Source organism: Phyllostomus discolor, chromosome 8, assembly GCF_004126475.2.
Source record: "Phyllostomus discolor isolate MPI-MPIP mPhyDis1 chromosome 8, mPhyDis1.pri.v3, whole genome shotgun sequence".
Taxonomy (NCBI): Eukaryota; Metazoa; Chordata; class Mammalia; order Chiroptera; family Phyllostomidae; genus Phyllostomus; species Phyllostomus discolor.
The window spans coordinates 49,451,213-49,464,872 of NC_040910.2; the positions used below are offsets into that span (position 1 = coordinate 49,451,213).

The 13,660-nt window shown below is 43.6% G+C and overlaps 1 protein-coding gene across 4 annotated transcripts in view; it reads left to right on the plus strand.

Moving 5' to 3' along the window:
- GATAD2A (GATA zinc finger domain containing 2A) overlaps positions 1-13,660 on the plus strand; it is a 104,944-nt gene that overhangs the window by 34,978 nt on the left and 56,306 nt on the right. For all 4 annotated transcript variants that reach the window (XM_028519142.2, XM_036032646.1, XM_036032644.1 and 1 more), the window contains one exon: positions 10,476-10,563. In XM_028519142.2, the coding sequence (XP_028374943.1) occupies positions 10,549-10,563 (15 nt within the window). In that variant the 5' untranslated portion in view covers positions 10,476-10,548. Of the gene's footprint in view, positions 1-10,475; positions 10,564-13,660 lie in introns of those variants that run through there.

Below are 13,660 nucleotides of genomic sequence, written 5' to 3' on the forward strand. Positions count from 1 at the left end.
ACAAGATGGGTGGGCTTGGTGCTCAGAACTTGAAGGGAGTACAGTGTTTTCTTTTTCAATGAAGTGGTACGTGGGCTTGTGGTCTAGGTCTCTCCTGGCTAGAGTTGGATATATTGGGAGCTCAGGGTTCACTCCCCCAGTGGGCCTGTGTAAGGGTCCCATGTCTGACCCAGGTGCTTTAGTTTAGGGAATAGGTTTGGGTTGAGCTGTGATGTCTCTGGCTTCTACTTTTTGGAAAAGTTCATGCACAAATTAGTCATTGTTACTGTTCATCTGACAGGCACTTTTTGACTTGTTTCATGGCTATGAGATGGGGCTGGAAGAGGTGTGTCCACAAAGACAGTGTGTTGTGGGAGGTAAGAGCAGGGGTGAGATAGGTGCACTTGAAGTGCATCCATGGCATAACGTTTGATGCTGTTCTGTCTTAACCATTCTGAGTCTTTCCAGTGCCACTGGAAAGTTTTGTATAGTTTATGTGGGGAATGGTGGGAAGTACTGGTTGACAGCAGAGGGTATCCGGGTTATGGCTGGTCTGGGAAGCCATTTGGGCTGCAGGTATACCAGGGCTTTGTTCTGTACATACTTTGGTCCCAAGGGGTTAAAATGTATGTGGTTCTACATTAAAGATACATTGTGCTAAATGAAATAAACCCGATACCAAGGGACATACTGTGTGATCCCACTTATATGAGATCCCTAGAGTAGTCAAATTTATAGAGACAGAAGTGGAATGATGGATGCCAGGCGTGGGGGCATGGGGAGTTAGTGTTTTATGGGGACAGAGTTTTAATTTTGCAAGATGAAAAAGTTCTGGAGATGAATGGTGGGGAGGGGATGGTTGCGCAACATTGTGAATGAACTTAACACCACTAAAATGTGCACTCAAAATGGCTAAGATGGTAAATTTTATGTATGTTTCTTATTTTATTGGGGGTTACATTGGTCAACACAATTACATAGGTTTCAGGTGTACAATTCTGTGACCCATCATCTGTATATTGCATTGTGTGTTTGCTACCCAAAGTAAATCTCTTTCCATCACCATATGTTTGTCCCACTTTTTACCCTTTACTGCTGTCTCTACCCCCTCCCTCTCTGGTAATCACCACACTGTTGTATCTTTGAGTATGTTATATATATTTTATTTTTTATTTTTTACTTATATTTTAATACAGTAAAAAAATGGAACTATTTGTATTTATCCTCACCTAAGGACATGCTTATTGATTTTATTTATTTTTTAAAAAAAGATTTTATTTATTTTTCAAGATGGGAAAGGAGGAAGAAAGGGAGAGAGACATCAATGTGTGGTTCCCGCTTGCATGCCCCCTGCCAGGGACCCGGCCCACAATCCAGGCGTATGTTGTATACTGGGAATTGAACTGGGGACCCTTTGGCCTGCAGGCCGGCACTCAATCCACTGAGCCACACCAGACAGTGCTATGCTTATTGATTTTAGAGAGAAGGGAAAGGAGAGAGGGAGGGAGAGAAACATCAATTCAAGATAGAAATACTGATTAGGCACCTTGAGTACACATCCCTAGAGACTGAACCTGCAACCTAGGCATGTGCCCTGACCAAGAATTGAACCTGTGACCCTTTGGTCCATGGGATGATGTGCCGAGCAACTGAGCCAAACTGGTCAGGGCAAAATAGAACCTTTTTGAATTCAGAAATACCCTATATTCCTACAGGAGCTTCATTTTATCCTCCCTAAGAGTTAGCTTAGGGAGAAAGGAACAAAGGCACTTGTTTTGATGGTCTCCCTTGTGCCAGATACTGTGGGATTTAAAAAAGGATATGCGTGGTTCTAAAAGGTTCATTGTAACATCATCTTGGGAGTGTTGGAGCACAGAGATTCCATGGGTGTTCTTTGGTCCCTAGAGGGGTGGGGCTTAGATGTACCCAGCTTGGTGGGCTGATACAGGATTCCTGGAGTCTTCAGAGGGCTTTAGAGAGCAGAGTCCAGAAACATCTGAGGTCTTCTCTGCTCTAGCACTCAGCTCCGAGATGAAAGGTATTTCCTTGTTTTCCTGTGGCTATTTGTCAGAGAATTTCCTTAATACAGCATAATACAAAGTGGGAGACACCAGTTCCTAGGACCTTGTTATTAACAAAGAGGTCATTTCCCCTTTTGTTCTTGTGACAGTTTCTTCAGGATGTCTTTTAGTATTGTAACACATATACATCCTCAGTACTAAATACTTCTTACACTTCCCGAAGTCTCAGACTAGGCTAGATGTGGACACTTGATTACTGGGCATTACTGGGGTTTATCTAAAGTTTTATTTTTCAGTTACAGTTGACATTCAATATTAATTTATATTAGTTTCAGGTATACAATGTGGTGGTTAGACATTTATATACTTTGAGAAGTGATTCTCCCTAATAAGTCTGTCTAATATCCCATCTGGCACCATAGACAAGGGGGGACTTAAAAAACTGCGGAATTTTCTGAAGGGCCAGCCTCTTGTAGTAAAGGCTTCCCCTTCTAGGTGAGTGTTCTAGGAACCCATTTATATCAGTGTATCAGCTGGTGGTGGTGTGAGAGGCTGCATTCAGCTTCAGTGAATTCAAATTTTGAAGACTTTAAGTGCATTTGCCCATTTCATGGTGGGGGATTTATGAGCGCACTTGCCCACATTGTGCTGAGTATTCAGCAGTTTTTGACCAAAAAACAGCATCACTCTATGCCCCAGCCTCCCTAGTCACGTGATCTCATCCCAAGCGACTTCTTTTTGTTTGTTTTTGTTTGGTTCCCGGATGAAAAAAGTCCTCAAAGGGAAACATTTTGCCCTTTGTGGAAGAGGTGAAACAAAAAAGGCAGAAGCACTAAAATGCATCAAAATTGACAAGTTCAAAAACTTGTTTTGAGCAGTGGAAAAAAACATCTCGATGGTATTGCATGAAATGGAGAGTACTTTGAAGGTGACTGAAGTTTAAACATGTGCAGTAAGAATAAATGTACAATTTTTATAAATTCTGTTTTTTTGGGTCCCCCTTATAGGTATTGCGGTATTATTGGTTATAATTCCCTATGCTGTACTTGACATGCCCGTGACTATCTTGTAACTACCAATTACATTTCTTACTCCCTTTACCTTTTTCACCCAGTCCCCTAACCTCCCCGTTCTCTATATCTGTGAGTCTGTTTCTGTTTTGTTTGTTTATGCTATTCTTTAGATTGCACATATAAGGGAAACAATATGGTATTTGTCTTTCTCTAATTTCACTTAGCATAATACCCTCTAGGTTCATCCATGTTGTTGCAGATGATAAGATTTCACTCTTTTCTATGGCTGAGTAATACTCCATTTTGTATATGTGCTACATCTTCTTTTCCAGTCACCTGTTGATGGACACTTAGGTTGCTTCCATATCTTGGCTATTGTAAATAATGCTGCAGTGACTATAGGTATTGTTTCTAATTAGTGTTTTGTGTTCCTTCAGATAAATACCAAGAAGTAGGATTGCTGGATCATATGGTAGATCTATTTTGAATTTTTTGAAGAACTTCCATGCAGTTTTCCATAGTGGCTGCACCAATTTGCAGTCCTATTAACAATGCATGAAGGTTCTCTTTTCTCCACATCTTGCTAACCCTTGTTCATTAATGATAGGCATGAGGTGCTGTCTCACTGTTTTTAATTTGTATGTCTCTGATAATTAGTGATGTTAAGCATCTTTTCATGTCTATTGGCCATCTGTATATGTCTTCTTTGGAGAAATGTTTATTCAGGTCCTCTGCCCATCTTTTAATTTGTATTGTTTTTTGGTGTTAAGTTGTGTGAGTTCTTTATAAGTTTTGGATATTAACCCCTTATTGGATGTATCATTGGAAGATATCTTCTCCCAGTCAGTAGGTTGTCTTTCCATTTTGTTGATGGTTTTCTTTGCTGTGCAAAAACTTTTGTTTGATATAGTTTCGTTTGTTTACATTTTCTTTTGTTTCCCTTGCCCAAGGAGATCTAGCAATAAAAATATTACTGAGAGCAATGCCAGAGTTTATTGCCTATGTTTTCTTCTTTTATGGTTTCAGGTCTTACATTTAAGTCTAATCCATTCTGAGTTTATTCCCCCCCCCCCCCCCCCCCCAAAGAGGGAGAGAAACATCAATTTATGGTTGCTTCTCAAATGCCCCTACTGGGGACCTGGCCCACACAACCCAGGCATGTATCCTGATTGGAAATCAAACCAGTGACCCTTTGATTCACACGCTGGCACCCAACCACTGAGCCACACCAGCCAGGGTGAGTTTATTCTTATATGTGGTATAAGAAGGTGGTCTGGTTTCTTTCTTTCTTTCTTTCTTTTTTTTTTTTTTTTGTATGTATCTGTCCAGTTTTCCCAATCATTTGTTGAATAGACGGTCTTTACCCCATTATATATTCTTGCCTCCTTTGTCCTATATGTCTGAAGTTTTGAATTGCCATGGGACCTTGTCCTGGGTAGCTGCTGGGGAGCAAGAATTGAAACATTGAAAGAAACCTGTAGAAAGGAGTCAGTATTTTGAGGAACAGTATTAATTACAGTAGTAAAAGTAAGAGCTAGTTTCTTTTTGAGCACCTGCCTGGTTCTTGGTCCTGTGATGGTCCAGGGGGCCAGGTGGGCTCCTTTAGCTAGTAATTCATCAGGAAGAGGCACTGAAACATTTGGAATGGTTTGGTGGTGTGAAAGGGAGGGACTGCTGGAATTTCTAGGAGAACAGAGGGTGTGGTGGAATCAAGCCTTGGAGAGGACAGGGATCAGTTGGAAGTACTGTGGCTCGGTGTGTTAGGTTGAGATAAGAAAGGAAGGGAGTATAGGGTATGGGTGCATGGGTGCTGAGGTGTAGCTCACACATCTCAACGATGAGAGAGGAGGCCCTTCAAGACACAAGGCCATAAAGGCCTCTGGAACCTCCAGATGCCTTTCTCCAAACAGCTGTGTGCAGGAGGCAGTGAGAGCTTCCCCATGGGCTGTGGTGGGCTGTGTCCTTGCTTATCTTCATGTTGCCTCTTCCTGGGTAGAGTTTATATTGTTATGTTTTTGACTCTAGTCTTTGGTGGAAGCATAGTGGTTGGGTATTTATAACTCAGGGAGGATTCCATTTGCCATTTCCTCCTGTGTGCCTCGTTGGGCGTTGGATAAGGAGATGAGCAAGAGCTCTTTGTCTTGTGGAGCAGTTGGAGGAGAGAACCTATTGAATGTCAGATGTCAAGTTCAGCTGGGCTTTAGTCCTAGGAGATGGAATGGGGGAGGGGTAAGAGTTGGCAGCCAGAGCAGCCCTGAGTAATAGGTGCTTGCTTGTGTCTGAAGGATGAGTGGGAGGAAGGGCTTTCCCAGCAGTGGGAAGAGCATGTGCAAAGACCTGGTAGTAGAAGCAGGCAGGTGTGGTGGGTATGAAGAATTGAGACAAGGCCAATGTGGTTGGAACTAAGAGCATGGTGTGTGTGTGTGTGTGTGTGTGTGTGAGAGAGAGAGAGAGAGAGAGAGAGAGAGAGAACATATACATATGTGTGAGATGCAGACGGAGCCTTGAAGGCCTTGGTGAGGTGTTGCTAGCACTGGGAGGTTTCAAGGGGCTTTAGGAATGGCCTCATTGGTGCAGTGCAGGGAGTAGAGGATCTGTCCCTCAGTGAGGCTGTGGTTGCTGTGGCTAAGGGAGGACAGGCAGGGGCAGACCAAGGCCCTGGAGAGCACATACTGGCTGTTACCCTAGTGCACACCTTGGCTTGACAGTGAAGACAGGCCAGTTCTGGTTGCCAAGGATGGGCTTGTGTGGCTTCACTGTCAGCTCCATGCCCCTCATGGGGCTGGTTCTTCGCAGGTAGTGTGCCGAGTCATGCTCTCTCCTGCTCTGCAGGCTAATGAGGCTTCATACCTTGGGGAGAGCAGGTACCGCTTTGCCCTCTGGGGCCAAATGGAGCTGGAGCACCTCCTTGGTGTGCCTCTTCCCTTTTGTCTCAGACATGCCACGATGGTTGGGTACCCTCTGGTTCTTTAATACTCAGCATATCCCATCAGGCCTGCAGTTTCTTCCTTCGTTCAAGGATCAGGTATTCAATATTTTTGGCTTTGGGGTTATATTATCTCTGTCGCTACTACTCAGCTCTACTTTGTAGGTGGAACAGCTGTAGGCCATGCATACTTGAGGGGGCATGACTGTATTCCAGGAAAACTGTTCACTACAACAGGCCCAGACAGTAGTTTTCTGCCCCCAGGTTAGAAAACCAAATCCAGTCCTTCCCCAACTAGCCAGCACATGTTGGAGCAGTATAACCTGTGGGTTTTCTTGATGCTTCACAGTTTGTTCTGCCTCAGTTTCTCCCTTTCTGATAGGGCTGGCCAGGGAGTTCCCTTCTGGTGGTGCAGTTGCTGAGACTGTTGACAGAAAGAGTCTAAGTTGCTCCTGTGTTCAGGGGCATTTGGATTGCATGGAACAAGTGGACTATGTGGACCTGGGGGTGGGAGAAGGTGAATGTATTGTTGGGTTTCCCCTCGAAGTTTATTTTCCAAATGTCATGTTCCCAGGACTGGATTTGAGCCAAGGTGGTAAACATTTGGGTGCAGACACAGTTAAAGAATTTTAGCGATAGCACAAGTGTTTGGTTAGTACAGACAGGGATAGGAGGAGGCCAGAAATGTGCAGTTTCCATAAGGGCTGGGCCTCTGGCAGGGACGATGGGCCCTCTGGGAGCACCTTGGAGAGCCCAAGCTTCCTGATCAGGTGCCCACGACCCCAGAGACCTCTTTCTCTGCTGGCCACAGGCACTGCAACCCAAGTGTTTCCTCAGAACCGGAGCTCCCCAGATAGTAGGTGGTGTCTGGCTGGGGCTTCTTGCCTCTAGTTAAAACGGAGCCGACATTACTTACCTGAGCTCCAGAGGATGAAATGGCAGCACAGGACATCTGTTGCCCAAAGTGCAGTAACTTGATTTCATGTAAATCACCAAGGCTGCCCTCTAACCGAGTGTGACCTCTTTTAGACTGGGAAATCACTTGTGTTGGGATGTGTCTCAGAGTTGGTGTGGGGGAGGGGTGTGTGTGTGCGCATGCATGCGTGCATGTGTGTGTGTGAGTGGAGTACCCAGGTGCAGGGTCAAAGCCAAACCATAATGATTTATCAAGGGAGCAAGAAGAGTCTCTTAAGAGTTGGTAATTGTGTACTTAAGGGTTACTTGATACTGTTTTAAATGTATGGGTTGGACATAAAAACAGTAAAAGCTGTCTAAACCCAGCCAGTGCGGGTGGATAGCAAAACAGTCTAAATGCTATATCAGTGAATAGTGATTATAGTTTATTTTAGAGAAGTGCTCCCAGTTCCTCATGGTGCTAACTGGTCACTGCTTGGTTTTGACTGCTTTTTGAGTTTCACACTAATTGTATCTGAGGGTCTACTGCTTTTCAGAATGTTTACTTCAGTGCTAAACCATCTTGGCTCATTCGTTTCATAAATATTTATTGTGTACCTGGTACCTATCTGACACTGTTCTAGGTACTTGGGATAAAATAGGCATCAGGGAGACAGATACCTTTTTCCTTGTGGCATTTATGTTTTTGTCAGGTGAGAAAGTCCATAGAGACAGCACCTGTACCTGCCTTGTGTGGAGCATGCAGAGAGGCCATGGCTGTGGGAGAGAAGGAGCAGGGTGGGCCTCTGTAAGGGAGACATTGAGCAGCAACCTGGGGGGACATGGAAAGCGTCAGCCATCTAGGGGAGAGTGATTGAGACAGAGGGAGCAGCTAGCACAAATGCTCTGGCAGCTATTGTTGGAACAGGCTGTATACAGACATTTCTGAGAAATTGTGTGAACTGAATATGGACTGGGCATTTGTTGACATTTAGGGATTTTTGTATGGTAGTTATATTTTTCAGAGGTTGTTTACAATTTGTGATTGTTAAAATGATAAAGTGTCTGAGATTTTGTTTAAAACATATAAAGACCCCAAAGTGGGAGGGTGCCTGGTGTGTTGAAGTCATGGCTTAGGAGGCCAGCACCGCTGGAGCAGGAAAAGCAGGTGGCTGGTTGGTGGGCCTCCAAGTCCAGGAGAGGCTCAAGCTTTGTATCAAGTGAATGCAGGGCCTTCAGACGGTTTCAGGCTGAGGAGTGAAAGCAGGAGGTTTAGTTTGCTGTCCTCCATTTTAGCAGGGAGGATGGTTTGAGAAGTGGTTGGACCCCAGGGGTGTTTGATGGCAGAATCAACAGGATTTCCAGATGGACTGGGTAGTGGGGTATTCTGATCAAGAGGGCAACTCCAGATTTTTATCTGAGCACCTAGAAGACTGGATTGTGCCATAAGCTAAGAGATAGGGAAAGCCATGGTGGGGCATGGTCTGAGATGACCTTAAAATTTCTTTGCCTATTGCACTCTACCCAGGATGTACTGTGTGTGTTGTGATAACAAATTAAGATGACCTTCCTCCTTGTTGGTTAACCCCCCCAGGGATATGTTGTCCCGTGAGTTTTGTGGTCTCACAGAATAGGGTACTCAGATCTTTGTTGAAAATCAGTTGTCCACATGTGCATGCATATATTCTGGTTGTTCATCTTCATGTCTATTTATGTCTGTATCATAGACTTGGTTATTGTAGCCTTGTGGTAACTTTTTTTTTTAATTTGTTTTACACTAGTTCCATTTATTTCCCCTTTCATCTCCCTGTGCCCAGCCTGCCTCCCATTTCCATAATCAGTCCCCCACCATTGTCCATGTCCATGGGTCTTTCATACATGTTCCTTGACTAGTACCTTCACCTTCTTTCAAAATTCCCTTCTTTCCTTTCCCCTCCTCCCCAGCCTTATGGTAAGTCTTAGCTCAGGTAGGGGAAGCCCTCCAAATTTGCTCTTCTTTTTCAATGTTGCTTTCATTATTCTAGGTCTTTTACATTTCCACATAAATTTTAGAATCAGCTGCTTGTTTCTACAAAAAAAAGCATGCTAGGACTTTTTGATTGGGAAAGCATTAAGTTGGATCAGTTTGGTGGGGAGGAATTGATACATTTTACCCATGGACAAGATCTATCTTTATATTGATTTTTTTCATTTCTCTCAAGGATGTATTTATTATAGTTTTCAGCTTATAGGTCTTGCACATTTAAAAAAATCAAATTCTTAAGTATTTCACATTTATTTATGCTTTTAAATGGATTTTTTTAAAGCTTATAGTTCTGGTTGGTTGTTGCCAATGTGTAGAAATAATGCTGACTTTTTTTGTATTGACCTTGATCCTGAAGAGAGCAGGTCCTCTGAAAGCCCAGGGCCCCTGGTTCTGAGGCTTCCTTTCCATGGCAGAGTGAGGCTGTCACTTGGGAGGTAGGAAAGAACTAGGACTAACTTCATCTCCTATGTTTCTTACCCTGGACCTCACTGAAGGAGGATGCTGTGTGCTTCTTGGTGCCCAGAGGCCTTTCCAGGGAGGTCACTGATATTTGCTTATTTCTCAGGTTCTCCTGTTCAGAGTGTTTCTCACCATCCATGAGCAATGAATTACTGTGAACCCAGTTTAAAAATAAAGGTTTTATATCAAGCAAGCTCCGGTATCATGTGGGTGTAAAGAATGACAGAGGTGATACTGACAATACTAAGTCCAGGGCTTGGCTGATTCACTGGGTTTTAGCCTTTGCAACTGGAGCCCTGGACATCTTATGTCACAAAGAAGGGCAAGTCCTGAAGTCAGCTATGTCGGTGACCTCAGGAGAGTTCCCGCACATTTTTGAGCCTTAGTTTTTCTGTCTGTAAAATGGTTAGCCCCTTCCTCCCTGAGCAGTGTTAGCTCTCTGGAGATGATTCCTGGGGGAAAACTGTGAGTTGCCCCACAAAGGTGAAGCTGCCTCCATTTAGAAGGTGAAGTATATCTGTCCCCAGGCACATTACACCCTCAACTTGTTGAGGGCAAATCCTGCACTGACTGGGATGGAGAGTGGTTTCTCTGGGATCTATGCTAAGGAACATGCACCAGGGAACAAAGAGATCATTTCTGGAGAGGGAGACCTAGGTGACCCTGGGCAAGTTCATGAGTATCAGATACATCCGATTCCTTATCTGTAGAATGGGTATGATTCTGTAACCTGCCTCTAAGGTTGTCCTTTGGATTCATAGAGATACTGAGTTTCTTAGCATAATACCTGGAACTCACTCTTAAGCACCTATTTACTGTTTCTGCTGTTAATGTTATTACTGTTACAATCAAACCTTGAACCATTTTCTGTGTATTTGGCATGTGGCCGTGTGGCTGTGTACAACCTCTTATCTCCATATTGTTGAAGACAGTGTCTGCTATGCTAGTGTTTGTAACACCGCATAAGGCCATAGGTCAGAGACTGAAGAAACTTATTTCTTTAGCTGTTCCCTCTGGAAAAGAGCTGAGACAGAGCTTTGGTTGAAATCTGAAATTTCACTATGTAATCCTAAGGGTTGGAGGTATTTAAAATTACCAGAATGTTCCAGAAACTTTCCTGGGAAACTCAGTTTTTCTTTTTCTGTCTTTCACTTTAGGTTGGCAAGCACGTTGACGCAGGTTGCTGTTTACTTAGTTGCTGCCATGACCAGCTGGTAGGACCAGAGTCCCATGCCCAGAAGCCAGGTGAGTACTTAGGTTCTGGTATCTGTATAATGAAGGTCCTGACTTACCGAAGAGCCTCATTCAGCTCTTTAGACATCTGAAACTGAGCACTGCTTTGGAAGCTGGTGGCCACCTCCTAGAGGAAATGGAGGGAGGCAAGTCCTCCAGGATTGTGTGCTAACACTGTCTCCATGGGGCCACCCAGGTCCTGCCTACCTCATGTCTCAGGGGTCACTCACTTGAAAAGCCCTGGCCTAAATAGGATGAGCTGTCCTCTGTGAGGATTGGTGGCAGAGGATAATCCTGGCCAGGTGGCCTTGACCCTCTGGCCATTTCTGTGATTTCCCAATGCTGACCAAAACTGGTAGAATTTTTCCTTACAGTTGTCAGCAGTGCAGGGCCTTGCAGTGTTGCTTGGAGCTGGTTGCCCTTAATTCACCCTGTGTCTGTGGGGAAACAGCCATTCCTCACTGCATAGAGCTGTCAAATGCAGGTTCTGTCAAGGGCTCTCAGGACCCAGCAGTCAGAGCCTGCCATCCAGGTGCAATTTTTTAAAGATTATAAATATGTCAGCTTTTTGCTTTTTGTTGTGGGGTATAGGTCAGTCCAACAAATCCATTTATTTTAGGTTTTCTCTAGTTAGCATCAGTTCATACCTACTTCAGCTGAACTGTGGCATGTGGTCAGCTGGGTTTCTCCTTTTTCCTGTCACTCAGGACACACTGGGCACAGAGGAGGAGCAGGCAAGAGGAGGGCTGACTCTTGGCAAGCCATGAGGCACACACAGCCCCCCACATTGTATGTGGTTGTTGGTGTGCACATGGAGGGTCAGACTGCCTGCTTGGGATAAGGGACACAGTATTCACCCTTGAAGTTCTGTTGGGTCCTGTTCATTTGGCAGGTACGCCTGGCTCATGTACCAAGAGCTGGGCTTTGTGCTGTATATTCAAGATCAAAAATGGGTGTGATTTACAGAAAAACAGTTCATAGAGACTAATGTAGGTGGCCCTTAACCAACCAAGGTATGGAAGATGGTCAGTCTCTCTGATACCATAAATGGTTGTTGGATTGTCAAAACATTTTTGACCTTCTGTCCATAGAGGTAGACACCATTTTATTGGTGGGAATTGGGCACCACTATATGTTGCCTTTAGAGGTTCATACTCCCTTGAGTGGGAATTGCTTAGCCTTTGCTCCAGCAATTCCACTTCTAAAAATATATCCCAAAGATACACTGTTAAAAATAAGGATTGCGATAGGGCTGTGTATTACGACATTCTGAAGTGGCAAAACTGGAAATGACTTAGGTGTTTGTTGGTTGAGGTTGGGGTCTGATGGGGTGGAGCTGTGCCCCTCAGCAAAGGAATGATGAGATCTTCATGTTGTGATGACAGGATTTCTAGGGTGAAATGACAAGTGGAAAAAAGAACAAGATGAAAGGCAAAGAGCTGTAGTGTACTTACTTTTATCTAAGGAAAGGTGGGGAGGATATGGACATATATGTGCTTGTATAAATCAACCATGTGGTCACCTCTGAGAGGAGGAGTGAGAGGGGGACGGGATTACTGGAGACTTACCCTAGTTTCCTTCTGTGTAGCATTGGATGGTGTTTATATAATTATAAAATAAAAGTGTGTTGGGGGCATTGACGCTCCCTAAAAACCAAAGCAAAATGAAACAAATGAATCTAGGTGCATGTAAGTTGCAACTCAAGTTGGTGACTTAACCTCTCAGACACTTATTTTACATGACTTTTAAACACAGTTTGACTATAAATGTTTTAGTGAGGCAAAATGAACATTTTAATCTTTAGCTGTTTTTAGGAGCCATATTTTTGATTTCAGGTTAATACCAACAATCTTAGTGTTATATATTATAGAAGAAAATAAGCCATTAATGTCTGTAAGAACCAGAATTTTCAGCGTGAAATAAAAGTGTGAATATAAAATCAAAGCATTTAAGTTAAACTGTTTTAATTCTAAATCTGCATTGAAACATCCCAGTTGTGTCAGAAGGACCCGTAGGGCCTTCCTGGCCAAGGGTGGGGCAGGTGAACATGAGGGAGAACAAGCAGCCCTGAGTTGGAGCATCAAAGGGATAAAAAATCCATGTTCAAGTTGGTTCTCAAAGGAAAGGAAAGCACTTGCTGGTCCCTTTGCAGGGTATTAGGTAACCAGCTTATTTTGATAATTGGTAAATAGAGGGAAAGAAGCAAGCGTTTATTAGCTCTTATCTATGGACTTAACTCACAAGGAACAAAATAGTGATGAGGGCAAGATTCCTTCACAGATCAGTACTACCCTACAGAACTTTCTGGAATGCTCTGAATGCATATTGTCTAGTATTTTACCTGGAATAGTTTGAAGAAGTCAAATTTTAATTTTATTTGATTTTAATCTATTCAAATGGCCACATGTGGCCAATGGACACCACCGCTCTTGACATATTCTGGCTGATTAAAATGAAGTGATGGAATTAAAAATTGTAAGTTTTCAGGCACCTAATGAAATGATGGGTCCTAACAGCAAGTATCCTCAGTGGCCAGCCCCCAAGGAATGTGCACATGCTTGGTTGGGCCTCAAAATCTAGTTTACAGGAAATCAGGGGCGTGTGATATTTACCACAGGGTGCCACCAGCAAAACCTGACTGTGGGAAACAGGCTAAATGACCTAATTTCTTCAAGGCATGCTTGAAAATGGGGCAGGGGGCTATAGATTTCAATCATTGTGACTCTGACAGGTTAAGGAATGCTGGTTAAATTGTTGGAAGTGTGATTGTGGGGTGGTGGTGGTTTGTCCTATGGAGATAAATATTGACCCGTTCATTCATAAATGCATGTTGGGTAGAATTTGCTTCACAAAAGCTAGTGGGGTGGGAAGACTAAGGTTAAGGTTGGTCACCTAGAGACATGGATGGTAGGTGTATGCAGTTAATCCTACTGCTCTCTTTACTTCTGTGGGTATGTTTGCAGTTTTCTATAATCAAAGTTTACTAAATAGACTTGACACAAGCATTCCCTCAGGGAGCTTTATGACACACATCACCCAGGGCAGGGAAAATGGCCATTTTCAAAGTGAGGATGGTGGATGCTTGTGGTTAGTTTAAATTCAAGCAGAA